The sequence below is a fragment of the Acipenser ruthenus genome, chromosome 53 (genome assembly GCF_902713425.1).
Source record: "Acipenser ruthenus chromosome 53, fAciRut3.2 maternal haplotype, whole genome shotgun sequence".
Taxonomy (NCBI): Eukaryota; Metazoa; Chordata; class Actinopteri; order Acipenseriformes; family Acipenseridae; genus Acipenser; species Acipenser ruthenus.
The window spans coordinates 1,470,952-1,498,678 of record NC_081241.1 but is presented as its reverse complement, the minus strand read 5'-3'; the positions used below and the strand labels follow the sequence as shown (position 1 = coordinate 1,498,678).

General features: G+C 40.0%; 1 protein-coding gene across 1 annotated transcript; it reads right to left on the bottom strand.

Annotated features, from left to right (window-relative positions):
- Positions 1–15,868: 15,868 nt before the first annotated feature.
- Positions 15,869–26,220, bottom strand: LOC131723134 (tripartite motif-containing protein 16-like). Its single transcript, XM_059016592.1, has 6 exons — positions 25,577–26,220; positions 23,067–23,162; positions 22,653–22,886; positions 22,339–22,498; positions 21,988–22,053; positions 15,869–16,788 (listed from the first exon to the last, which is right to left on the bottom strand). The coding sequence occupies exons 1-6, from the start codon at positions 26,156–26,158 to the stop codon at positions 16,256–16,258; spliced, it is 1,671 nt and encodes a 556-aa protein (XP_058872575.1). The 5' UTR covers positions 26,159–26,220; the 3' UTR covers positions 15,869–16,255.
- Between the last annotated feature and the right edge of the window lie 1,507 nt (positions 26,221–27,727).

Genomic DNA, 27,727 nt, shown 5'->3' with positions numbered 1-27,727 from the left:
AACAGACTTGTGTCAGGGAGATGCATCCTTTACACATCACAGAATACATGTCAGGAATACCATTTCAATCAGGCCTGTGGATGACACAAAAGTGTGTGCTGCATGTAGCAGGTTTTCCTGTGTTTGTGTTCCCTTTGAAGAAATCCAGAAGTGCTAGTCAGAACTGAAGGGGTTAAAATACATCCAACACTGAAGCATTATCACCCCCTGCTGGGAGAAACAAAGAACTGCAGTTTAGTCTCCTCAATACAAGGGTGGTTGGATATCGGCTTCCCTTTGATCAAGGTGTTTTTTTAGAGCATTTTACAGCACTGAGGAATCCCCCTGCATTGCTGTTCAGATCAGTAACGACCCTGATAGCTCTAATGTTACCAGTCATAAACACTGTGATAATAAGGACCTGTGTATCCTCACCATTTCAAATATAATATATAACACATGATGTGTGATAGGAGGGGATTGCGTGGTAAGAGGTGTGGGATTGGAATCAGACTCTTTATACTAAACCTTTGTCACATATAATGGATTTATTTTACTGTGAAAATGAACAGAAATAAATACAATCAAAAATACGTCATCATCTTATTGAATGAGAGTGACATTTTACAGAATTTCAACACAAGTGATGTTGCTTAACTCAGGAGCGACTGTAAAATAATCAGAAGCATTGGTAATAATTAAGAGCCACACTCAGAACTGCAAACTGGTTTCTTCTGCATTTTAAAACACTCTGACGTCCGTCAGCGAGGCTTTCATCAGAGAGCAATGCCTGCAGACAAACCCAGGATCCCTCTCCAGTATAATGCAGTATTACACAGTGACAGAGTGACAGTGAGCTGCTTCAATTCCAATCAAAGGGAATCATGTGAAATATCTGCTGGACAGCTGCTCCAATGCATTGCTATTATTGAAGAGTGAAGAACGAACTGTTACAGAGGAGCCTAAAAACCCTTCAAGAAACAACATCTAAACAGACAGACGAGCACATCAGTGTCAAAACAGACACCATGGGGCTGAATCACCTGCCATACCACTGTCAGTAGGGGGTAGGACCCCCATGGGACTGAATCACCTGCCATACCAATGTCAGTAGGGTGTAGGACCCCCTGGGACTGATAAACCTGCCATACCACTGTCAGTAGGGTGTAGGACCCCGCTGGGACTGATAAACCTGCCATACCACTGTCAGTAGGGTGTAGGACCCTATGAGTCTGATAAACCTGCCATACCACTGTCAGGAGGGTGTAGGACCTCCCTGGGACGGATAAACCTGCCATACCACTGTCAGTAGGGTGTAGGAGACCCATGGGACTGATAAACCTGCCATACCACTGTCAGTAGGGTGTAGGACCCAGCTGGGACTGATAAACCTGCCATACCACTGTCAGTAGGGTGTATCAGATTCCCACCATTAGATTTGAATAGCCCTCAAACACGATCAAACTATGCTCACATGGTTTAAAATATCTAAACAGTAATACTTATTAATAATTTGAAAATCATCAGAATAGTGTGATCGTGTTTGAGGGCTATTCAAATCTGATGGTGAATAGTCTGGTCGTGTATGAGGCTATTCAAAACTGTTGGTGAAAAAAGCACTTACAATATTGTTCTCTTTTATTTTTATTTGCAATATAACACGTATTTCGATTTTATTTGATTTTTCTTAAAACATTTCTTTTCTCATCTTTTTGATTGCAGCTGTATATTCAAGTTGAAATAACATCTCGCTTTCGGATCATGCCTAGAGCAGACGACATCAAGATTCACACATTTTCAAAAAGCATTCTCCGCGGGGGTTTCTGTGTGTGTGTGTGTGTGTGTGTGTGTGTCTGTGTGTCTGTGTATGGTGGTGTGTATGCGTGTGCTCGCACGTGTGAGTGTGTGTGTGTGTGTCTGTGTCTGTGTGTGTGTGTATGGTGGTGTGTGTGTGTGTGTGTGTGTGTGTCTGTGTGTGTGTGTGTGTGTATGTCTGTGTGTGTGTGTGGGAGTGTATCTGTGTGTGTGTGTGTGGGGGGGAGTGTGTGTGTGTGTGTGTGTGTGTGTGTGTGTGTGAGTGTGTCTGTGTATGGGAGTGTATGTGTGTGTGTGTGTGTGGGAGTGTGTCTGTGTATGGGAGTGTATGTGTCTGTGTGTGTGTGGGAGTGTGTGTGTGTGTGTGTCAGTGTGTGTGTGTGTGTGTCTGTGTGTGTGTGTGTGTGTGTGTGAGTGTGTGTGTGTGTGGTGGTGTGTGCGCGCACGTGTGAGTGTGTGTGTGTGTGTGTGTCTGTGTGTGTGTGGTGGCGTGTGTGCGTGTGCGCGCACGTGTGAGTGTGTGTGTGTGTGTGTGTGTGTGTGTGTGGTGGCGTGTGTGCGTGTGCGCGCACGTGTGAGTGTGTGTGTGTGTGTGTGGTGGTGTGTGTGCGTGCGCGCCCACGTGTGAGTGTGTGTGTGTGTGTGTGTGTGTGGTGGTGTGTGTGCGTGCGCGCGCACGTGTGAGTGTGTGTGCGTGTGCGTGTGCGTGTGTGTGTGTGTGTGTGTGTGTGTGTGTGCGTGCGCGCCCACGTGTGAGTGTGTGTGTGTGTGTGTGTGTGTGTGTGCGCGTGCGCGCCCACGTGTGAGTGTGTGTGTGTGTGTGTGTGTGTATGGTGGTGTGTGTGCGTGTGCGCGCACGTGTGAGTGTGTCTGTATGTAGTAGCGCGCATGTGCGGTGTAAAGGACCCGCCCCCTATTTAAGTCACAGACGCGCTTTTGAAGTGATTCCTCAGCTGAAGTTTGAAGAGAGAAGAAGCATGAGAGAGAATTCAGGCAGGATTTATGCGTTTGTCCGGGGAGTTTTTTTGAAAACGGTAAGAGAGCTTTTTTTCAGAAATTGTACTCTGGTAGATTTTGTTTTGTTTTTGTTCTTTTATAAATATTTAATTTAGTATCTCTTTTATTTATTTTGTTTTGGCGATACGCTTTTAAATCGACTAACGCTCAAGTTGTCCTGTGATTTATGTGTGTGATACTTGTTTAAACACTTTTTAAATGTCGAATAAGTTGTTTTCTGAATTTTTCTTTTGCTTTTGTGATACGCTATTTTAAACTTTCTCCTGTTTCAGCTATTGGTTTTTGTATGTGAAAATATCTTTTGCTTTTAACGTATCCTGGTAAAAATATGTATACACCCCGCATAAGATAACATGAGCATATCAAAATGAAAAAATCACTGCGCCTCAAACCTTTGAACAACCTCATGCGTCTTATTAAACAAGGATTTTTGTAAATATGGACAAATGCAATAAGTGTATATGCATGCATATATATATATATATATATATATATATATATATATATATATATATATATAATTATACACCATAAGCATATATGTCTGTGACTCTTTTTAAAACGACAAAACGCTCCAAGTTTTACTGTGATTTCTGTGTGTAATGTTTGTTTAAATGCTTTTAAATGTCGAATAAGTTGTGTTCTTTTTTTCTTTTTCCTTTTATTACCCTGTTTTTAAACTTTCTCTTTTTCATTAAGTATTTTATGTAAAAAAATACTAAGACTTTAATGTTGTCTGCACCAAGCATAAGTTAACATAAGCATTTATAAAAACTTGGTTAAACTCCCTAGCTCCTGATTACATAAATAACATATTAAACACTGATTTGTGTACATATCTTATAAAAGACGTGCAATAAGCTTATAGGCATATATATATATATATATATATATATATATATATATATATATATATATATATATATATATATATATTAGCTCAAAGAGCCAGCTGCCCAACGTTTCGATATGTTGTACATATCTTTCTCAAGGGAGCCTGTGTTTGAATCCAAACATTGGAGGTATTTATAGGTGTTTGACGGCATGACAACTACTTGTTATTGTTTACATTCAAATCCATGATTTGTTCTTACATGATGTAATGGTGTTCTATATATTGTGACATCATTTTTACTTCTATCTTTGAATCTGTATTCATTCTAATTAACACTACTTTATATAAACTTATATTTTTATTATATCATGCAATGCTGGCTCTGAGGATCAGTCTAGATTTGGCCTCCCCAGCGCATCAGCATGCACAACTTTTGAATGAATTTTGTTTATTTATTTAAATGTTATATATTTATTGAAGTTAATTAGTTCATTCTTTTCTGTTGAGTCCCGCTGGCATAATCGTGTTCAGTCTATTTATCCATTTACTTTCTTTTATTCTTCTATATGTCGCATTGTCTAATTTGAGCTGTTCTAATACTACAAACTTTACATCATTTATGTCATGTCCCTGACTGGTGAAGTGCTGTACTATTGGTTCATTCATTTTTTTATTTCTAATTAATGAAAGGTGGTTCTGAATTCTTTTATATAAAGTAGTTCCAGTCTCTCCAACATATTTGATTTCATCACATTTTTCACAGGCTATTCCATAAACAACATTGCTATTTTTACAGTAGGTATTAGTTTTTAGTGGATATGTGGTGTTCTTATGTTTAATTATATTTTTACGTTTGTCTATGTATTTACACACTTTACATCTACTAGTGCATATGTTCGTAGAACCTATTTTGTCAATTATTCTTTTATGTTTACTGTGAACTAAAATATCACCTAAATTAGCTTCTCTTTTGAATGCTACAACTGGGGCCTGAAGAAATACTTTTTTTAATTTTTCTGAATTATGTAGAATCCACAAGTGTTTCCAAACTATCTTAGAAATATTGGGCAAAAGTTTAGAGTAAGTCATTATTAATGGGACTCTTTTGACCTTTTTATCTCTATTTTTATAATCTAGTAGATCATCTCTTTTTAGTTTATCCACTTTTCTTAACTCCGTCTCTACAATTCTTTCTTTGTATCCTCTTTTTTAAAGATTTGTTTTTAATACATTTCTTTGTTTTACATAGTCACTTTCTTTTGAGCATATTCTTCGTATTCTTAATCCTAGACTCTTTGGGATTGCCCTTTTAGTGTGTATCGGATGTGCAGAGGACATGTGTAAATACTGGTGCATGTCAGTAGGTTTACAGAAGAGGTCAGTCTCAATTGAACCTTCTTCAAGTTTTACTATGGTATCTAAAAATTCTATTTCTTTCCTTGTCCATCGAAGGTCCACCTTAATATTACTGTGTATTTCATTTGCCATTTTATGAAACTGGAAAAGAGATTCTTCTCCATGTGTCCAAACCCCAAAAATATCATCTACAAACCGAATGTATTCTAAAGGTTCTCTTTCTGATTTTCTAAGTAATTGTTCTTCCCATTTCCCCATGTATGTACTGGCAAAATGCATTCCTAATTTAGATCCTATTGCGGTACCATCGTTTTGTTTGTAATTCTTATCAACAAATGTAAAATAACTGTTTTCTAAAACTATGTTGATCATGTTCAGTACCTCTGCTGTAGGTATTGATTTATCTAGTCTATTATCTAGTGCTTTTTGACAAGCTTCTAAAGTTTCTTTACGAGGGACACTTGGGTACAAGGATTTTACATCCATGCAAAATAAAATTGTATTCTCTGGAAGGTTGTGTTTTATTGATTCAAGTCTTTTTAAAAATTGTGTTGTATCCTTAACATAGCTTGTTAATTTCTCAACGTGCGACCTAAGTTGTTTTTCTGCTATTTCAGCTATTATGTGTGTTGGATTATCAATTGTACTGACTATCATTCCCATAGGGTGATTTTCTTTGTGCATTTTAGGATTTCCTCTTGCTAGGCCTGTTCTTGCATTATGTGGCTGCATGTATTTTTTTAATTCTTTTGATATAATGCCTTTATTGTATAGTCTCTCATTATATATATATATAATGTTCCTATAAGCTTATTGCACGTCTTTTAGAAGACATGTACAAAAATCAGTGTTTAATATGTTATTTATGTAATCAGGGGCTAGGGGGTTTAACCAAGTTTTTATAAATGCTTATGTTAACTTATGCTTGGTGCAGACAACATTAAAGTCTTAGTATTTTTTACACAAGACACTTAATGAAAAAGAGAAAGTTTAAAAAGAGGGAAATAAAAGGAAAAAAGAAAACAACTTATTCGACATTTAAAAGCATTTAAACAAACATTACACACAGAAATCACAGTAAAACTTGGAGCGTTTTGTCGTTTTAAAAAGAGTCACAGACATATATGCTTATGGTGTGTGTATATATATATATATGCATATACACTTATTGCATTTGTCCATATTTTCAAAAATCCTTGTTTAATAAGACGCATGAGGTTGTTCAAAGGTTTGAGGCGCAGTGATTTTTTCATTTTGATATGCTCATGTTATCTTATGCGGGGTGTATACATATTTTTACCAGGATACGTTAAAAGCAAAAGATATTTTCACATACGAAAACCAATAGTTGAAACAGGAGAAAGTTTAAAATAGCGTATCACAAAAGCAAAAGAAAAATTCAGAAAACAACTTATTCGACATTTAAAAAGTGTTTAAACAAGTATTACACACATAAATCACAGGACAACTTGAGCGTTAGTCGTTTTAAAAGCGTATCGCCAAAACAAAATAAATAAAAGAGATACTAAATTAAATATTTATAAAAGAACAAAAACAAAACAAAATCTACCAGAGTACAATTTCTGAAAAAAAGCTCTCTTACCGTTTTCAAAAAAACTCCCCGGACAAACGCATAAATCCTGCCTGAATTCTCTCTCATGCTTCTTCTCTCTTCAAACTTCAGCTGAGGAATCACTTCAAAAGCGCGTTCTGTGACTTAAATAGGGGGCGGTTCCTTTACACCGCACGTGCGCGCTACTACATACAGACACACTCACACGTGCGCGCACACGCACACACACCACCATACACACACACACACACACACACATACAGACACACACACACACACCACCATACACACACACACACACACACAGACAGACACAAACACACACACACACACACACAGACAGACACACACACACACACACACACACACACACACACACAGACAGACAGACAGACAGACACACACAGACACACACACACACACACACACTGAAACACACACACACACACACACACACGTGTGCACACACGCACACACACACACACACACACACAGAAACCCCCGCGGAGAATGCTTTTTGAAAATGTGTGAATCTTGATGCCGTCTGCTCTAGGCATGATCCGAAAGCGATATGTTATTTCAACTTGAATATACAGCTGCAATCAAAAAGATGAGAAAAGAAATGTTTTAAGAAAAAATCAAATAAAATTGAAATACGTGTTATATTACAAATAAAAATAAAAGAGAACAATATTGTAAGTGCTTTTTTCACCAACAGTTTTGAATAGCCTCATACACGACCAGACTATTCACCATCAGATTTGAATAGCCCTCAAACATGATCAAACTATTCTGATGATTTTCAAATTATTAATAAGTTTTACTGTTTAGATATGTTAAACCATATGAGCATAGTTTGATCGTGTTTGAGGGCTATTCAAATCTGATGGTGGGAATCTGATACACCCTACTGACAGTGGTATGGCAGTTTTATCAGTCCCAGCGGGGTCCTACACCATACTGACAGTGGTATGGCAGGTTTTATAAGTCCCATGAGTGTCCTACACCTTACTGACAGTGGTATGGCAGGTTTATCAGTCCCAGCCGGGTCCTACACCTTACTGACAGTGGTATGGCAGTTTTATGAGTTCCATGGGGTTCCTACACCCTACTGACAGTGGTATGGCAGGTGATTCAGTCCCATGATGTCTGTTTTGACACTGATGTGCTCGTCTGTCTGTTTATATGTTGTTTCTTGAAAGGTTTTTAGGCTCCTCTGTAACAGTTCGTTCTTCACTCTTCAATAATAGCAATGCATTGGAGCAGCTGTCCAGCAGATATTTCACATGATTCCCTTTGATTGGAATTGAAGCAGCTCACTGTCTCTCTGTCACTGTGTAATATTGCATTATACTGGAGAGGAATCCTGGGTTTGTCTGCAGGCATTGCTCTCTGATGAAAGCCAAGCTGACGGACGTCAGAGTGTTTTAAAATGGAGAAGAAACCAGTTTGCAGTTCTGAGTGTGGCTCTTAATTATTACCAATGCTTCTGATTATTTTACAGTCGCTCCTGAGTTAAGCAACATCACTTGTGTTGAAATTCTGTAAAATATCACTCTTGAATTCAATAAGATGATGACGTATTTTTGATTGTATTTATTTCTGTTCATTTTCACAGTAAAATAAATCCATTATATGTGACAAAGGTTTAGTATAAAGAGTCTGATTCCAATCCCACACCTCTTACCAGGCAATCCCCTCCTCTCACACATCATGTGTTATATATTATATTTGAAATGGTGAGGATACACAGGTCCTTATTATCACAGCGTTTACGACTGGTAACATTAGAGCTATCAGGGTCGTTACTGATCTGAACAGCAATGCAGGGGGATTCCTCAGTGCGCTAAAATGCTCTAAAAAACACCTTGATCAAAGGGAAGCTGCTATCCAACAACCCTTGTATTGATGAGACTAAACTGCAGTTCTTTGTTTCTCCCAGCAGGGGGCGACACTGTCTCAGTGTTGGAGGTTTCATATTCGGATTTATCTGTTCGTAAATGTTGGACGCCAAGTGTAATATAAAGATTTATAATCCATGTATTTTTTTCTGAATTATTTGTTAGATTCCCAGATTTAACATGTCAGCCAAATGTTGACTTGCCAAGTGTAAAAAAAAAAAAAGATTGTCATACTGACTTTAAATGTTGAATTTGTGATACGCGTTTTTAACATTTCTAAATGATCGCTGAAAGAACACATTTCAAAACCTTTAAGTATGTTTTGTTAACATTTATGAATTAAGTTAAATCTGGATTTTTTTTTGTTAACTTAAATCCGAAAATAAACAACACCTGGTAAATATTTTTTCTTTGCAAAAGCTATGCGGCACATCATATGGCTTTTTTTCAGCAATGGCTTCCTTCTTGCCACCCTCCCATGCAGGACATGTTTGTGGAGTACTCTTGAAATTGTTGAACAGTCAACATTTTCCCCCAATCTCAGCCAGAGACCTCTGTAGTTGTTTTAAAGTAATCTTCGGCCTCACAGTGACCTCCCTCAGCAGTTTCCTTAAGCCACGGCTACTGACTTTGGAGGGACGGCCTGATCAAGGCAGTGTCTTGGTGGTGCCAAACTGTTTCCACTTTACAATGATGGACCTGACAGTGCCCCAAGGGATATTCAAAGACATTGAAAGTTTCTTATAGCCTTCCCCCAACCTGTACCTTTCAATAACTTTATCCCGGAGTTCTTTTGGCAGCTCTTTGTTTTGCCATTTGCTTCAAATTCACTTCATACAACAGAAACAGCTTAATTCTTCATCCAGGAGTATTCAAATCAGTTGAACTACTGCGATTGGACACAGGTGGGCTCTATTTAACTTATTATGTGCCTTGTTAGGGCAATTTGTTGTACCTGAGCTAATTTGGGTTTGCTATGACAAAGGGTGTGAAGACTTATGCAATCAAGACCTTTTGGTTTTTTATTTTTAATTACTTTTTGAATATTTCTATAATTGTTCTTTCACGTTGAAAGTGTAGATGATGTTGTGTAGATCAGTGAAACAACCTCCTACTTTAATGCATTTTGAATTGTATTTTTTAGGTAGCAGAATGTGAAAAATGTTCAAGGATGTGAAGACTTTGTGAAGGCACTATAAATAAAATGCAACGACTTAGTTAAAATACTGATAATTCTATGAAGTGTGTTTGTGTTTTATAGATCCGTATTTTCACATGCACAAATAATACAACCCTTTTACATAACAAGAGGGAAAATGCATAACGCCATATTATCTACTGCAGTATATTATACAGCAGGACAGAGTTACTGTAGGTACCATGGCAGGAAATAACAGCTCATGTCATGTGAACACTTTGTGAAAAGTACATGCAATCTAATGGAACATTTGAGAGGTTCAAGTTATTACATTTGATATTGATTGAACTGTACTGTCACTAGTTGTTCCAGTCTGGCTGCATTACTATTTTACAGTGAGTGTGTTGTCTGATATGCAACTGCCTGGATTTATTTTTTATTTTTTTTATTATCATTTTACAATTTTGAATTAACCAATATGTTTTGCATGGATTCTTCATTTTATTAAAAAGAAAAAAAAACACATAGAAAAGATAAATGAAAAATTTGTTTATTTAGTTTTTCAAGAAAATGTTTATATTTGAACCAAAAAATACTGTATATTTCTTTTATAATAAACATTTGTACAATTTACAAATGTCATCTTATATCTTAAGTATATGTTGTATCCAGGAGATGCTTTGGGTTTTTCTTGGTCTAACAGACATAGCCATACATTAAAATCAAATCCTGCAAAAACAAACATGAAGGCTCTTCCACTATTCCACTAATCTGTAACCCGGCTCGCTTCTCCTCAGCAGCAGCTAGACCAGACAACGAGCAATGATCCAATTTCTTCCTTTCTCCCGCTCACAACTAAAACAGATGACTTTCAATCAACAATCTCTGGTCTGATTTTGTATAAGGAATACAATTCACATGGTGCATTGAGTAGTGATCACTTCTCGCGAGAGTGGGTAGCGTCTGTTATTTCATCGACGTGTTGCAAGCAGTGTTGACAAACTTTTATTTTTATGTGCGTGAAAAAAAAGGCTTTGGGCGGGTGCCTAATTTTTGGGCTAGTTTGGGGCATTTGTGCGGATATTACAATTGGATATGTTTTGAATAGTTATAAAGTATTAAAGATGTTTTAAGCAAAATACTACACAGCCGTTAGTGTTTACATCACTGTTGCTAAACATTGTAACAATAACACGCATCAATATCTGTGGATGTGACGTGCACTGCATTATGGGTAGTGTATTACTCTGGGCTACAAACGGAGCTCTTTCTAAAAGGCACAGTCTGGTAACAAGGCGTTATTGAAATGAGAATGTGTTCTCAAGGGTTTCACTTGAGTAAAGAAAATGAATGATTGATTGATTCGTGTTTCAGGTGAATCTTTAGTAATTGCCAGGCATCCTAGTTTTCCACACTAAAAAAATAAAAACAAAACCAAATTCTCAGATAAAAATTGCGTTATTGCGCATTTAAAATAAAAGGCTAGAATTCAGTGCCATAATTAACAACATAAAACACTAAAAAATACAATTACAAATAGTGTAATTAGGGTTACAATGGGGAACAACATTAGAGGTGATTGTGATGTCACAATTTACGTTGCTGATTGGGCGGGTTTTGAGGATGATGTGGGCGGGGTTTTGTAAAATTAGTTGGTATCCGTCACGCACTCAATAAAATTGCGGGTGCGTTCATAGAAGGCAGGATAGGACAATGATGTCACAAGTGGGCGGAGTTAGTAAACAGTGACGCATTTCTGGAGCCCGTAGAGCTCTTTCACAGCGCGCTCGCAATCCTTTTAAAGTATTCACGCTCGCCCTGGCAAAATGTTTCTTGACATAATCAAGCATTAATTCACATAAATAACAGCCAGTCACTTTTTATTAACGATATTTTGTACTGTTATTAAAAAACAAATACCGGTATATCCTGGCGCTGCAGCACAGCATCTCCGCAATGTATTCAGTACTGAGTGGGCTCCACAGCATCGCCGCAATGTATTCAGTACTGAGTGGGCTCCACAGCATCTCCGCAATGTATTCAGTACTGAGTGGGCTCCACAGCATCGCCGCAATGTATTCAGTACTGAGTGGGCTCCACAGCATCTCCGCAATGTATTCAGTACTGAGTGGGCTCCACAGCATCTCCGCAATGTATTCAGTACTGAGTGGGCTCCACAGCATCTCCGCAATGTATTCAGTACTGAGTGGGCTCCACAGCATCTCCGCAATGTATTCAGTACTGAGTGGGCTCCACAGCATCTCCGCAATGTATTCAGTACTGAGTGGGCTCCACAGCATCGCCGCAATGTATTCAGTACTGAGTGGGCTCCACAGCATCTCCGCAATGTATTCAGTACTGAGTGGGCTCCACAGCATCGCCGCAATGTATTCAGTACTGAGTGGGCTCCACAGCATCTCCGCAATGTATTCAGTACTGAGTGGGCTCCACAGCATCTCCGCAATGTATTCAGTACTGAGTGGGCTCCACAGCATCTCCGCAATGTATTCAGTACTGAGTGGGCTCCACAGCATCTCCGCAATGTATTCAGTACTGAGTGGGCTCCACAGCATCTCCGCAATGTATTCAGTACTGAGTGGGCTCCACAGCATCTCCGCAATGTATTCAGTACTGAGTGGGCTCCACAAATGGCGCCTGTAATTGAGCACAGAACTGCATCACGGGATTGACTGTCCTATCCTGCTTTATACAGTCCTAGGTGAGGACACAGAAAGTCTGACAGAGAGTTTATTGCAGTTTAACGAAGTTACGTAAAACACAGTCCCTCTGCAGCTCCCACTCAGCACAGGTAGAAATATTGTGTTCATGTGAGTCCGCATTACAGTGTAAATGAAACGCATGTGTCGCGGGACAGACCCGGACTAGGCTTTACATTCATAATACACGGGTTTTAAAGTGACGTTTGGCACAGATTGGAATATAGAAATTACATTTTACTGGAAATTGCAAATCTGTGCTCCCCTCGTTAATGATCGCGTTGCTATAGGTTTTGTGAATGGAGGCTGTTCTGCTGTGAGTATATCGGGGTGCTCTGTGCTCCCCTCGTTAATGATCGCGTTGCTATAGGTTTTGTGAATGGAGGCTGTTCTGCTGTGAGTATATCGGGGTGCTCTGTGCTCCCCTCGTTAATGATAGCGTTGCTATAGGTTTTGTGAATGGAGGCTGTTCTGCTGTGAGTATATCGGGGTGCTCTGTGCTCCCCTCGTTAATGATCGCGTTGCTATAGGTTTTGTGCATGGAGGCTGTTCTGCTGTGAGTATATCGGGGTGCTCTGTGCTCCCCTCGTTAATGATCGCATTGCTATAGGTTTTGTGAATGGAGGCTGTTCTGCTGTGAGTATATCGGGGTGCTCTGTGCTCCCCTCGTTAATGATTGCTAGGGTTGCCACCCCGATGTCCGGTAATTCTAATCATTCTACGCTATTGGATATGTTCCTAAAAAATGTGTTACAATAAACAATTTAATATCACATGTTGTGCTTGTATGAGTGAAACTCAAATACTATAACACAGCGGTGTGTAAATGCACCAGATAGAATTGAGGTAACAACGTAAGCCACCAAAACGCTGTGCCGTGATGTTTTTCTTGCGTGCTCACCGCTGTGTGTTATCTGGTTATGAGCATGCGCTCTGCTGTTAAGTTTGACAGCCCTTTGAATGAAGAAGTGCGAAACTATTAAGTAGCGAAACTGTAACGTTAGTCACCATGGCAGAGACAAATGAAGAAGTAGACAATCTTCCCACCACTCCACCAAGACAGAGAGCACAAGCTAAGAGGAAGAGGACGTGTGTCTTCAATGACGACTGGTTAAAAGAATCAGACTTTAAAGACTGGCTCGCTAAACGGCAGACAGTACGATTGCCGTGGTACTGTCTGCGAGTGTAAGTTCACTGTGAAGTTTGATGGTGTCGATGCCGTAAAGCAGCACAGGAAAGGGAAAAAAACATGAAGCAGCTGTAGAGAGTGTATGCAAGACCAAGACCACCCAGGAATACAGCGAGAGAAGACACTGTAACGGCAAGTGAGTTAGCCTACGTGTTTCATGGTGTTAAACATCATTACAGCTTTCTGTCAATGGATTGTGGCAGTAAACTTGTTACACGACTGCATGCTGATTCACCCGGAGCAAGCAAGGTGCAGTTGGGTCGAACCAAAATACAGAGTCTGGTGGTGAATGTACTCGGGCCTTTTTCTATCTGTTGAGACCGCAGTTAAGAAACTGAAAGACAGCCGATCTCCATTTGCAGTTGCGACAGATGCCTCTAACAAGGGAAACAGAAAATGTTTCCCATTGGCTGCCCGTTTTTTTGACATAGGAACAGGGGTTAGCAATGTTCTTTAGGATTTTTATGAGGAGTCTGATGAGACATCAGCATCCATTTTTGAGTGCATTCCTGGTGCTCTGACAGACCATGGGCTGGACGTTAAGGACGGGTGTGCTTACGGGGCAGACAACACATCCGTCAATTATGGAAAAAACTGTTCTGTCTTTGCAAAATGGAAGGCTCTGCAACCTCTGATCATTCAGGCAAACTGCAATTGCCACGTGCAGTGGCTTACCTTGAGAAGTGGTTCTCTTTTAAAGATTCCCCTTTTAAAGTATTTTCTTCACTAAACTTCAAGACTGTGCAATCGTTGGATGATTTGATGAAGCTGGACAACCTTTTGAAAGCAAATTCTGCGGCGGGCATGAATGATGATCTGTACACGGAGTACTGCGTCTTACGCACCGCTGCCCCAGCGCTAATTGAGGATGACTCACAGGGCCTGTGGACAAATGGTGTGCATTTTTCAAGAAAGTGGAATGCCCAACACTTCTGAGAATGGTTCAGCATGTCTTCTCAGTACCTTGCAGTAATGCGATCATAGAACGCATGTTCAGTGTTATGGGAAATCTGTGGACCGACGAGAGAAATCGCCTCAGCATTGACACAGTTAAAAGTGAACTCTGCGTTAGATGCAATCTGAACTACTCGTGTCTTGAGGTTTTTTTTATGTCAGTATCCAGAACAGGCTAAATCAAACATAAAACACAGCTTCAAGAAATGAACTGGACAGAATAATGGAAATAGTTCAAAATTCAGAAAAAGGAAAAAGTTCACATTCGGAGATGGCTAAACTAAAGTTATTTACCAAGACTGCATCTTCCATGTCCATGTATAGAAGTTTAAGGTAAGACAATGTACTATCTCTGTGTGTGCGTGTGTGTGTGTGTGTGTGTGTGTGTGTGCGCGTGCATATGTGTGTGTGTGTGTGTGTGTGTGTGCATATGTGTGCGTGTGTGTGTGTGTGTGTGTGTGTGTGTGTAGGCTATTTATTTATTTTGTGCTGGGGGGGCGTCTGGTATTTTCGTATCTCAAAGGTGGCAACCATAGCAGAAGGTGAAAGCACAGCACAAACAAACGAAGACAAAGGGGTAATTGATGATCAATTCTTTGATTGACACCTGGACACCTGCTGCACATTCCTTTAGGTAGGGAGGGCAGTGTAACCCGCACCCCATGACACTCCATTAGCAACACAGACGTTTCCAATAACGAACACTTATCTTTTCAAACAGCATGAAAAGATAAGGGGCCGCTCTAAAGAAAGAGAAAGAGAAATGACATTTGAAGCGCTTTACTCTTTAACAACAGACTTGTTTCAATTGTGTTGCAGAGGAGAAACCCAGCTAACTGAGGAACGAGTGATTCAGGAGAGAGAGGCATGGACACGACTCCAAGGAGAAGAAGAAGGAGTAAAGAGAATGACCCTCCTGATATGTCACAAGAGCCTGCCAGGTACTGAAAGTCTTTTCTTATTAGTTCACGGTGCGGCGGCATGCTGAATAATACCTTTACTAAGAAGCTGTTCAGGAATCCAAATCACTGAGCTGAGTCTCAAGCCCAGGGTTAGAGTCCAGACCTCTCTGTGCTTTACAATGCTTCCCTATGCTTTACCAGACCTCCCTGTGCTTTACAATGCTTCTCTATGCTTTACCAGACCTTTCTGTGCTTTACAATGCTTCCCTATGCTTTACCAGACCTCCCTGTGCTTTACAATGCTTCCCTATGCTTTACCAGACCTCTCTGTGCTTTACAATGCTAACCTATGCTTTACCAGACCTCTGTGCTTTACAATGCTTCCCTATGCTTTACCAGACCTCTTTCTCTCTCATTCACCTCTTTCTTGCTCATTCTCATTTGAAAAACCATGTTAATGAGTATTAAGAAATGAGAAAAAGTCAGTCTATCACGTTAATTTTTTTTATTAAATCACATTACTAAAATCTGAAATATTAAACATTTTATGGAAATCAAAAAACAAAAACACACACACAATAATGCTAACTTAAGTTCACTTTTTTAAAAACTGTTACAGCACTGACTATTGGATGCCATTTTTTAAAATATATATAAAACATAACAATTCTTAAAAAATAAATTAAATACAGTTACTTCATATGAAATCCATTCGTTGCTAAAAACAAATAATTCACCTCGTTTCGCTCTGCAGGTGGCGCCGTTTTACCCCCTAACTTTCATCCAAAGTTGTGTCAGATTGAACATTCCCTTCACCCGAGGAGTGGAGAGGACAGACAGGAAGTTCAATACAAAGGTTTTCTTACAGCACAAAACAGTCTAGTTCAGCTGGCAGATTGTTACAGAGGAATCAGAATAATGAAGCACAAACCCAGGATAGAGCGGCTCAGTGAATGTGGTTTGGAATCTGTGCAGGAGGGTCATTGTGTCAGAGACGCCATAAAAGGACAGAGTGCCGGCATTAAAGTCCAGATACACTCCTATTCTGGGGGAGCGGGGGGCAGTTATTGCAGTGTGATTGTTATTGTGTCGGGCAGTGTAACTGGAACCAGAGCAGTCCAAACTCCAGGACTTGTCATTGTATCCAAGGCGACAGGAACGATCCCCTCCTTTCCTGCTGATTCCTTTATATGTGACTCCTATAGAAGCCCCTCCCCCCCTCCACTCAATCTCCCAGTAACAGCGAGTCCCAGACAAACCCTCTCTGCAAAGCACTTGGGGATATATATCAAATCTCTTTGGGTGATGAGGATATCTCTGGGTCTCTCTCCTCCATGTCACCTTTCTGTTCCCTTCAGACAGACAGAGGTTTCTATGCGCTGTGTTGGGGTCCAGTGTGAGCTGACAGGAATCTGATTGAAGAGAAGAGGACGGGTAGAGGAGAGACGGTTAGAAAAGTCAAATCACTGAGAAAATCAACAATCATTGTCTGCTGCATCCTCACATCCTGTTTATGGAAGGTGTGTGTATTGTTTTAACTATTTTTTTAATACATTTTGACCACTTTTTTATACTTTTAAATTGCATTTTCTGCCTCAAGATGGCTTCCCATGTCCCCGCATGGACCTCTCAGAACTACATTTCCCATCATCCTCCTGCTCACTGGTAATTCCATCTCAATTACATATGTGAGCAGGAGGATGATGGGAAATGCAGTTCTGAGAGGTACAAGGGAAGCTATCTTTAAACCCTCTTGATTGTTTTATTCATTATAATTCCTCGATCTTATCAAACTGCTTCAATTGGAAGCAATCAAATGCAGCTCTGCATACAATTACAGTTCACTTAAAACCTCTTACGCCCTCTAGTCCCGCGGGCGGAACATGGAACTGCACGTAAATATTATATTTCATAACTCATTGTAAACTTTTAATAAGCTGATTATAATATATGCCAGCCAATCATACCCATTTTTAGAATCCCTTATAACATATTTACAAGCACATAATACATCAAACTAAATGAATTTAATAAAGATGCTGTATTTATTTGTTTCATTTTTTAGGAAATGAAGGGCCAATACTAAAAGGGAGAAGGGCAGCACATTCAACACAAAATACACAAGTTAGAGATTTCATTCATTTTTACATTAAATTTAGTTTTGAATTAACTCACACACACACTGTAAGTGTATTAAAAATGAATGTATTCATACAACATGGTACTGCAATTACACATTATATTTCATAAATCATTTTTAATATTATTACAAAAGCAAAAGAGAAAAAAAGCTGACTCGATATCAAAATCGTTGTTTTTCTACCGTCAAACAGCGAAGGAATTTTTCGAATCCGTCATTTCACCGCTGAGATATCCCATTCGCAATGTGTCTAGAACCCCCATGCATTCAAAACAAAAGCAATCGACTAGCTTGCGTTTTGCTGCTCTGGTCTTACAACCTTCATGACGATGAAATCTCCCTGATCACGTTGTAGGGGAGGTCACAAGCTTTCCATTCATACCTTTACTTTGTTTGTAGCCCAATCCATCACAGAGTAATCGATGTGCAAACAAACACGCCCACCTCTTGAATGAGATAAGAGAAAAAAAAAAACAGCCTTTCAAAGGCTAATGCCTGTGAGGTGCCAGAAGATAACATCCCTTTTAGAACTTAGTATATCAATTGACATAAAGATTTACACAATGTTTATTTTTGGAGAGGTTTGGGGACCCTTGGGCTTAGCTTTGTAAAAACTCCTGTAGAATTTGATCCCTTTGTTCAAACAGTTCCAAATTGTTACCCAGTATAGTAGACAAGTTGGTGAAGCACTGGAAAAAAATCTGGCTCTTTTCATATGCTACAAGTTGAAAAAATGACTATAGAACATAAAAAAATGAAAAGCGTTTGTTGTTTTTTTATGTATTTTTTCTGGATATCTCCTTCCAGTGTGGTACCGAGTAAGACTTTTATCACACCTGAGGTTTTAGTCTTGATGCCCAAGGGGTTACCTTGAATTCAAGCCCTGAACCATGCCTGTGCTGTCTATACTTTAGAAGATATTGTGATTTATTTAAGGGCACAGCCCCCCAGGCGGAAATTGTCTGTGAGGGGCTGGGGTTTTGAGAGGTTAATGTTCCTACAGGGTATGTGTTGCCATTTTCTCCACTCAGACCCCTTGCTTACTAAATATCTTCAATAGAATATCACCCACTCTTCAAATATCTGTCTAATATTTTAATGAGCAATCCATCCCACAAGTGCAGTGATACTGCAATATACATTTACTACCAGCACAGGATGACTGGGAGGGATAGCTGTTCATTTTACCCCACAACTGGTTTCACATGCATTGTACATGTATTAAAAGATGGGATGATTATCTATTCAGGGATACCAAGATATTTAGGGAGAGAAAGGTCTGAGTGGAAAAACAGGCAACAAATGCCCCTCCCCCAGTCATTCTGCATGTATTCATCTGAACCAATACTTGTTGGAGAGGAGAGTAGATTAATGGCTTCACAATTACTAATAAATAATAATAATTGCTGCCCTCAAGCTCCACCCCTCCCTGTTCTGTAGTGTTAGCTCTTCTCACAATGGAGTGACACATCTTTCAATCAAATGTTTCAGTGAAAACAGACTTACATTTTAAAAACTCAGCTCTGTTCCTTGGCTCTGGAGCCTGCAGGCTGTAAACTGCAACTTCATTCACTGGGCAGAAAAAAAGAGAGAGAAATAGAATTGAAACATACAACAGTCACTGTCTGCGCTGTCCTCAAATCACTCCCTCCTCCCTGCTTCATCAGTCCCTGTTCCCTCCTCCATCCTCCATGCTCCTTCCTCTATGCTTCCTTCTCCCTCTTGAATGCTCCCTCCACCCTCCTGCCTCCTCCCACAAGCATCCTCCCTGCTCCCTTCTTCCTACTCCATCCACCCTGCTCCCTCCACCCTCCCCCCTCCACCCTGCTCCCAACTGCATCCTCCCTGCTCCCTATTCCCTGCTCCCTCCTCCATCCTCCCTGCTCCCTCCTCTATCCTCCCTGCTCCCCCCTGCCTGCTCCCTCCTCCCTGTTCCCTCCTCCCTCCTCCATCCTCCCTGCTCCCTCCTCCCTGCTCCCTCCTCCCTGTTCCCTCCTCCCTCCTCTATCCTCCCTGCTCCTTCCTCCCTGCTCCCTCCTCCATCCTACCTGCTCCCTCCTCCCTTCTCCACAAGTAATCAGACATGTTTTTTTTGCTGTTTTGGGGCGATCAGCCAATAATACAACCGTTTCCACCCTTTCTGCGTTTTCATTGGTCAGGTTATATGTCAGTCACACAGCCTGACGAACCTGCTGAATGTGAGCTGAAGCAATCGTAAAACGTCATCACTGAGAGCCGCAGTGGAACGTTATTATAGTTTAAAAAATAATGTTTACACACAGACACACACACACAATAGAAATAATAATATGTTTTTATATTTCTGATAAATAAAACGAAATAATAATAATAATAATAATAATAATAATAATAATAATAATAATAATAATAATAATAATAATAATAGGTGTTACACTTATGGAGCGCCGTTTCAAGCCCAGAGATACCAAAGCGCTGGGATGTGAATCTGCCCTCACAGCAACGAACATATATAGACATGTTTTATTTTTAATATCTCTTTATACATTATTCAGCTTCGTGTGATTCTTATTCTTCAGCAGCGTACTGTAAGGTGTCTGTACGCGTATGTTATTAATGTAGTTATAACGTTATATTAAACAGCAGCACATCCCACAATCCTCTCGGGAGCGCTTGATAAAGAAACCCGTCCAGCCCTCCCTGATCAATCCAAGAGAAACCCGCGTTTCCAACATCGGAACCACCTCGGCAACAGCCGCTCCGCATCCCATCTGAGGACAGAGCTGCATTTCCATGAGGGAGTCACCGCGAACATGGAGAAACCGGACACCCGAAAAATCACCCGGACCCTCACCAACGGGCTTTGAAATACACTCTGATTCGGACTGAAGGGAATCCACTTCACACAAAAAGGGTTCACAGAAATGTGAGCAAACAGAACCACCCTCAGAACAAACCCGTGAACACAGAAATGGAAAAATAGAAATGTGAAAGCGCGTCATTTTAACACGCTCCCTAACAATTGCCACGGAAACCCTGACGACAAAAAACAAAACAAAAACAAAACAGGAATGTCACTCTGCAGAGAAGAAGAATTCAGCTCCACAACACCTGAAAAACTCCAGGAAACGTCAGCTTATTATCAGAAGAGTGTCTTTTTTAAAATGTATTTTTATTTATTTATTTTTTAAAGGGGTTGATACCCATTTCGTGCTTGAAAGGGAACGTGCTGTTTTTAAGTTACAAGTTCAAAGTGTTCTCTTTGGTTGCAGTCTCCTATCACTCCTAGTACAGACCACAGCAATCGCGGTTTTCTCTGTACTGTCTCACACAATGCAAACCTTATTTTAAACTGTGTTCACGTTATCAAAGTTGTTGCTGTTTTAAATACAATTCTTTATGGAGTTCACTCTCTGTTTAAAAACTCACTGACATTAACTAAGCAGAGTAAGGAAAAAAATGGCTCACCTGAGATTATAAAAATACTGCATGGGGCAGCGTGTGAGTGTGTGTGATAGGCAGTGTGTGTGTGTGTGATAGGCAGGGTGTGTGTGTGATAGGCAGGGTGTGTGTGTGTGTGTGTGTGTGTGTGTGTGTGTGTGTGTGTGTGTGATAGGCAGGGTGTGTGTGTGTGATAGGCAGTGTGTGTGTCCTTTTCTCCCACCTTTTACAAATTCAATTGATGATTATTGAGTCATTAGTGTCTCAACGACAATGCAAAAATGTGTCATTTCTGTGCTCTGTGTTGTTTCACATCGAGGTTTTTCAAAATATAACTTTGCTATATCTTACATGACACAGTTTTTCTTTTTGTATCCCATGTATAAAAAGAAGCTGCTTCTGAATAGCTGAGTTATCTAGTTTACTTGACATAAATATAAACACTGATAAACTTTGATTAGCGTTCCTCCAGTTCACATCAGTCTAGAGACAAACGCATTTGAATAACGTTTAAAATGGAAAATGAAGGATCACACCTAATTTAACCCCTGTCACAATTCACACAATTCACCTGCTCCCTCATCTCTCCTGCACGCTCCCTGCTGCATCCTCCCTCCTCCTTTTTCCCTGCTCCCTCCTCCCTGTGCCCTCCTCCCTCTATGCTCCCTCCTCCCTGCTTCCTCATCCATGCACCCTTACTGCTCCCTTCTCCCTCTATGCTCCCTCCTCCCTTCTCCCTCTATGCTCCCGCCTCAATCTTCTTTTCTCCCTCCTCCCTGCTCCCTCCACAGTGCTCCCTCCTCCTTCCTCCATTTTCCCTGCTCCCTGATATCTTCTCCATGCTCCCTCCTCCCTGCTCCCTCCTCCCTGCATGTATTCATCTGAACCAATACTTGATGGAGAGGAGTGTAGATTAATGGCTTCACAATTACTAATAAATAATAATAATTGCTGCCCTCAAGCTCCACCCCTCCATGTTCTGTAGTGTTGGCTCTTCTCACAATGGAGTGACACATCTTTCAATCAAATGTTTCAGTGAAAACAGACTTACATTTTAAAAACTCAGCTCTGTTCCTTGGCTCTGGAGCCTGCAGACTGTAAACTGCAACTTTATTCACTGGCCAGAAAAAAGAGAGAGAAATAGAATTGAAACATGTGGATTAATACACAACACACACAAGACTCCAAACAGCAATCTGAAAAGAAACAAGGCTTATTCACGGCATTTCAGGGTGTAAAAATCTCTCCTCCCTGCTCATTCTTCCCTGCTGCCTCCCTCCTGCAATATTCATATAGCCAACAATCTGCAAGAGGTCTTTATTAATGTCTTGCAAGTCCTGTCCCTCCTCAAGCCAGGGTCTATTTGAGAAATCTCTACCAAAGGAATCTATTTCACACCAACCTGTTGTGGTTATTTTGACTAATTCCCCCTTGCAGAAGTCCTCAATATGGTCTTTAAGTTCAGATACAGATTTCCTCACAGCCCCAAAAGAGATGTCTGTATTGACAGTAACGCTGGGTAAGTCTCCAGCTTCAGGAGGGGCACAGAGAGACTGGAAATTCTACAACAGGAAAGTGGAGAAAAGGAGTTTTCAGTGAAACAGAATGGGGTCCAAAACATTCCTGGGGAAAAGCAAGGATTCATTCAATTGGAGAGGTCTGTCTGAAACCGTCCCAGTTATGGACTTGAGATTTTCTAACAAGCAGTGATGTTACCTGTAGAAAATGGATGTGATCCTCTGTCTCTGAAAGCTGTTTCAGCTCAGTGTTTCTCCTCCTTAGCTCAGCAATCTCCTGCTCCAGTTTCTTCATGCGTCCTTCAGCCTGATTCACTGCAGCCTTCTCGTTAGCTCCAATCAGCTCAATAACCTCAGTGTGGATCTTCTCAATGGATCGGATCAGCTCAGTAAAGATCTTCTCACTTTCCTTTATTTCTATGCATGCAGATCTCTGAGTGAAAGAACACAGTAGAGGAGACATGGTTAGAATTGATATCAAAAACACATCAGGGATAGACAGTAAACTTCTGTAGATGTGTTCCAGTCCATCTGTTAATAATAATAATAATAATAATAATAATAATAATAATAATAATAATAATAATGATACCCCCCTCTTGTCAATACCCACTTTCAGTGTCTCCACAGCCTGTTTCAGCTCATCAGTTTCTTTCAGTCTCTCCTGGATTCTCTGTCGTATTTCTGTCTGTGTCTCTCCCAGCTGCTTCTGTGTAGAAACACAGTGACACAGTGACATTTCTGACAGGGCATTGAGTGATATCCTGTCACATTCAATACAGACTATTTCAGAGCAGGCTGTGTTTTCACACCTCTCCCCCCTTTATATGAAGTTAGATTAACATAAGAACATAAGAAAGTTTACAAACGAGAGGAGGCCATTCAGCCCATCTTGCTTGTTTGGTTGTTAGTAGCTTATTGATCCCAGAATCTCATCAAGCAGCTTCTTGAAGGATCCCAGGGTGTCAGCTTCAACAACATTACTGGGGAGTTGGTTCCAGACCCTCACAATTCTCTGTGTAACGATACACACATTATGCACACAGATACCCTAAGGGTCGAATGCACCAGCGTGGATTAACCACTAACCCAGATTAAATCAAGGATTATATTTGAATCATGTTGCACAAAACTTTAAACCAGGATTTATATGTAATCCTTGTTTAAAATTAATCCAAGGTTAAACATTTAAAAGATTAAATATAATGAAATTGCTCCACTCATTTTAATCCATGTTTAAATGTGATAGCTGAATTAAATTGAAAACTTCCTTGGAGGTGGTTTAAACTTGGACAAAGGCAGCAGTTTCAGACAACATGTGTGTATAGTAGTAAGATACAGCACCATCTAGTGCACAGCTGCCAGCAATACAAAAGGACACTTGATCCACAGTAGCTGTCCACTAGATGGTACTGTTTCATACTAGTAACAGTGAATGATGGCTGATCTAGCATGTGTTACATGTTTGTTTTGTTAAGCACCTAGGAAACTGAAGCAGATTTCTCTTTAATGGATATTTAGGGCTTCTGATTTCCGGTTTTAATCGATAAACACAGATAAAACAGCACTGATACAAAACAATGAAATCAGTGTAAAAAATGCCTAAATACACAAAATCCCCAGAAGAATGAGCCCGTGAGCAGAAGGACTTCACTGTGGAAGAGAGCAAAGGAAAGAGGGGACTAGTAGGGTGAGCGAAAGAAATTGTAGATTTTAACAAACAAAATCCTAAATAGGTTATTACATTTCGTTTTAAAGTAACTTATACATATCTGTTTTAATCATGTAAAAATGTGTTTTAACGCACCAAATTAAGCTATTTTTTTCTGCCCGATTTATATTGTATATAATGTAAATATTGTATTTTGTATATCATATTAATCTTGTATATTATTAATATTATTAATTTATATCTTAGCAGATGCCCTTATGCAGGGTGAATTACAATTGTTACAATATATCACTTTATTTTTTACATACAATTCCCCATTTATACAGTTGGGTTTTTACTGGAGCAATCTAGGTAAAGCACCTTGCTCAAGGGTACAGCAGCAGTGTCCCCCCCCACCTGGGATTGAACCCACGACCCTCCGGTCAAGAGTCCAGAGCCCTAACCACTACTCCATATCATATTAATCTTGTATATTGAATATCATATTAATCTTGTATATTGTATTGAATTGTGGTTTGTCACACTTGAGAATTATTGTATTTCTTGTTCTATTGTATGACTTATATTGTAACACTTGAATGTATTTGTATTTGCTTGCGATTGTAAGTCGCCCTGGATAAGGGCGTCTGCTAAGAAATAAATAATAATAATAATAATAATAATAATATTGAATATCATATTAATCTTGTATATTGTATATCATATTAATCTTGGTCTTTTCTGCTTTTTTTAAATTAGGAGCTTGACTTTTCTGGGAATGTCATTTTTAAAAAGTTTAACTAATTAAACTATAATATCTTAAACAATGAAACTGATCTATGATTTTATTAAGTTGCAAGATACATATAAAAAACACTAGGAATATAAATCATGCTAATTTTACACTACAAATTCCAATGCACCACAAAACAGCTGAACAAATCCTTCTTACCCTGTGAGGCAGGGCTGAGGTCCTGCACGTGTAAACAGTGTGTTTTTGTGTGATTGTAAATAATGTTTTTGATAATCAAGTGTGTGCTAGATATGGCAGGGTATATTCAAATCCAGGATTTTAATCCCACCCAAGTCTAGAGAGGAGGTGTCAGGGAGACTGTTCCTGGAGCGGGACCTCCTTTCTTGTTTGATCATCTTTTATTTTCTAGTTGTTTTCGAGCAGTGTTTTGTTTTGAATGTTTTGTGTTTTTTGTATCAAAGAAAACCTCCTGTGTCTCTCCTGTCAATCAGCGATAGCCACACCCCTAACAACACCCCTGTTACACCCTGAAATACATTGTAGTACATCATAGTTTAGAAAGAGCAATTAAAAAACTAGGGCTCTTTAAATAGCTCTTAATATACAATTAAAATCTGATCTGATGTGAAACTGTATAACCTAGTAAACAGACATGTTAAATATCCCTGGGAATTCTTATCTTCTAGGATAGCTACAAGGAAATGGTTCAAACCCTTACCTGTTTCACACTCCTTTCTGTCTCAGCTGAGACTGTATCATGGCTCTTGTGTTCCTTTTCTGTACACAGCCAGCAAATACAAGTCTGATCTGTTCTGCAGAACCCCTCCAAAACCTTCTGGTGTTCAGCACAAAGCTTCTGTTCCAGATTTCCAATTGCATTGATCAGCTTGTGCCTCTTGAAAGCAGCCCCCTCATAGTGAGGCTTGACGTGTGTCTCACAGTAAGAGGCCAGGCACGTCAAACAGGATTTCACAGCTTTGAACTTTCTCCCAGTACAGAAATCACACGACACCTCTCCAGGTCCAGCATAACTTTGAGCAGGAGGAGGACTGAGTCCTGTCTTCTTTAATTTCTCCACAACTTCAGCCAGCATGGTGTTTCTGCGCAGAACAGGCCTTGGGGTAAAGGTCTCTCTGCACTGGGGGCAGCTGTAGACACCTGTATGATCAGCCTGATCCCAGCAGTTCTTAATACACCCCATACAGTAACTGTGTCCACATGCTGTAGTGACTGGGTCCTTCAATAGCTCCAGACACACTGAACAGCTAAACTGATCCTCTGACCATAAGTTTGAAGCCATTCTTGCTGCAGTGAGACAGAGAGACTGACGATTTCACAAGAAACGAAACTTCACTGCGCTGATTTCCTGGAATTGAGTAAAGCTCTAAGAGGCGGGGTTTGGGACTGAGGCCAGGTTTAGACAAGCAGGCCGAGCAGAGACTGCTGAATCAGTGTGAGAGGAGCGGAGAGGAGAGAGTTGTGAGTGGGACTGGAGTTTGAGAATGGCATTGTCACAGTAACCCTTCTATAGCTACAGTATGTATCTGACTGCACTAGACCTTCACTTCTGTGTGGGTCTGAATCCTCAGAAGTTCACAAGGAAGTGAGTTTGGTGGAGTTCGATCTTCGTGGGCATTAATCCACATCTCAAAGTCCATTAGTCCTCAACCACAAACTTGTCTCTGAGCACCAACTGCTTTCTTCCCTCCAGTTCAGGGCAAGCTTGAGGCACAGAGTCTGAACTGCTCACTCCCCCTAAGAGAACGTGAAGGGTGGTCCATCCAGTCCAAGGAAGGCTGTATATTATGAGAACTAGACATGTTCTAGTGTTATCAGACAGGGTGTGTACGTTACTGACATGCTCATTTATTACAGTGCTGATTTCATGAGTTAAAACCATTTTATAGAGAACAGACACTCAAACAAAGCTTACAATCAAGGGACCTACTTTTCAAATCTGTGCACTATTTGTTTTATTCATTTCAGACAATGTCTTCCCTCTGATCAGCAGAACATCGTTCTCTCAAGTCCCTTCTTGTTTTGCTGTTGCTCGTTTTGTTTTCCACACTTCTTTATTTCCACTCTCTTTGACTCAGGTGAAGCCCATTGATCCTGCAGCCCCCACACTGGTTTCCTCTCCCCGTTCACTTCCTTCCTTCCTGTGTTACAGGTAATAGGACCCCACCTCCTGACCCCCTTCATCAAACATTTCAAAGAGATTTCATTTCAATCAGCCATGCTGCTGTGTTTTCATGAACAGATACAATTGGTCATTTTGAAAACTCTCCTGATAGATAGATATTAATGAACACTCATGGGGACCACACTGAGGTTAAAGGTTTAAACGTCATCATGTTCTTTACATTTCTTACCTGATGAGGATTTTCTACGGCTGTTTCTGATTAGATTTTATTCACCATGCTTACTAACTATTCAAGCAAAACACTGCTTCTGAAAAGACTCCTGGAGGCTGATTGTGGGGAAGCGTATGACTGTTGCACGGGCTGCAGTGCACAATGCTTACCCTGTGGACTTCAGTGCCCAGCGCACCACCAATATGCTTCCCCACCTCGTTTCCCCACAATCAGCCTGGAGAAGAGTTTTCAGAGGCAATTCCTGCTGGAATAGTTAGGAAGCATTTCAAATAAAGATCTAAGCAAAAATCACATTGAATCATTCAGCACACACATACTAGGATATTAAAGATCAGAAATGTAATATTAAGAATATATAGATGATATAAACAATACTTTAATCAGCCTATTTTCAATTGTATTTCTTTAATAAAAATATTTACATGCAGTTATTGCTGATCAAATTTAAAACCATTACATTGTTTTGATTAAAGTGCAAATTAAAAATCATATTT

Excerpts from the sequence above, each read along its gene's own strand:
- LOC131723134 (XM_059016592.1), bottom strand. The coding sequence starts at position 26,158 with ATGGCTTCAAACTTATGGTCAGAGGATCAGTTTAGCTGTTCAGTGTGT. Across the intron at positions 23,163-25,576 it reads CAGAAAGGAGTGTGAAACAG|AAGCAGCTGGGAGAGACACA; the intron begins GTAAGGGTTTGA and ends GTTTCTACACAG. Across the intron at positions 16,789-21,987 it reads CAGAGCTGAGTTTTTAAAAT|ATTCCTGTCAGCTCACACTG; the intron begins GTAAGTCTGTTT and ends CTCTTCAATCAG.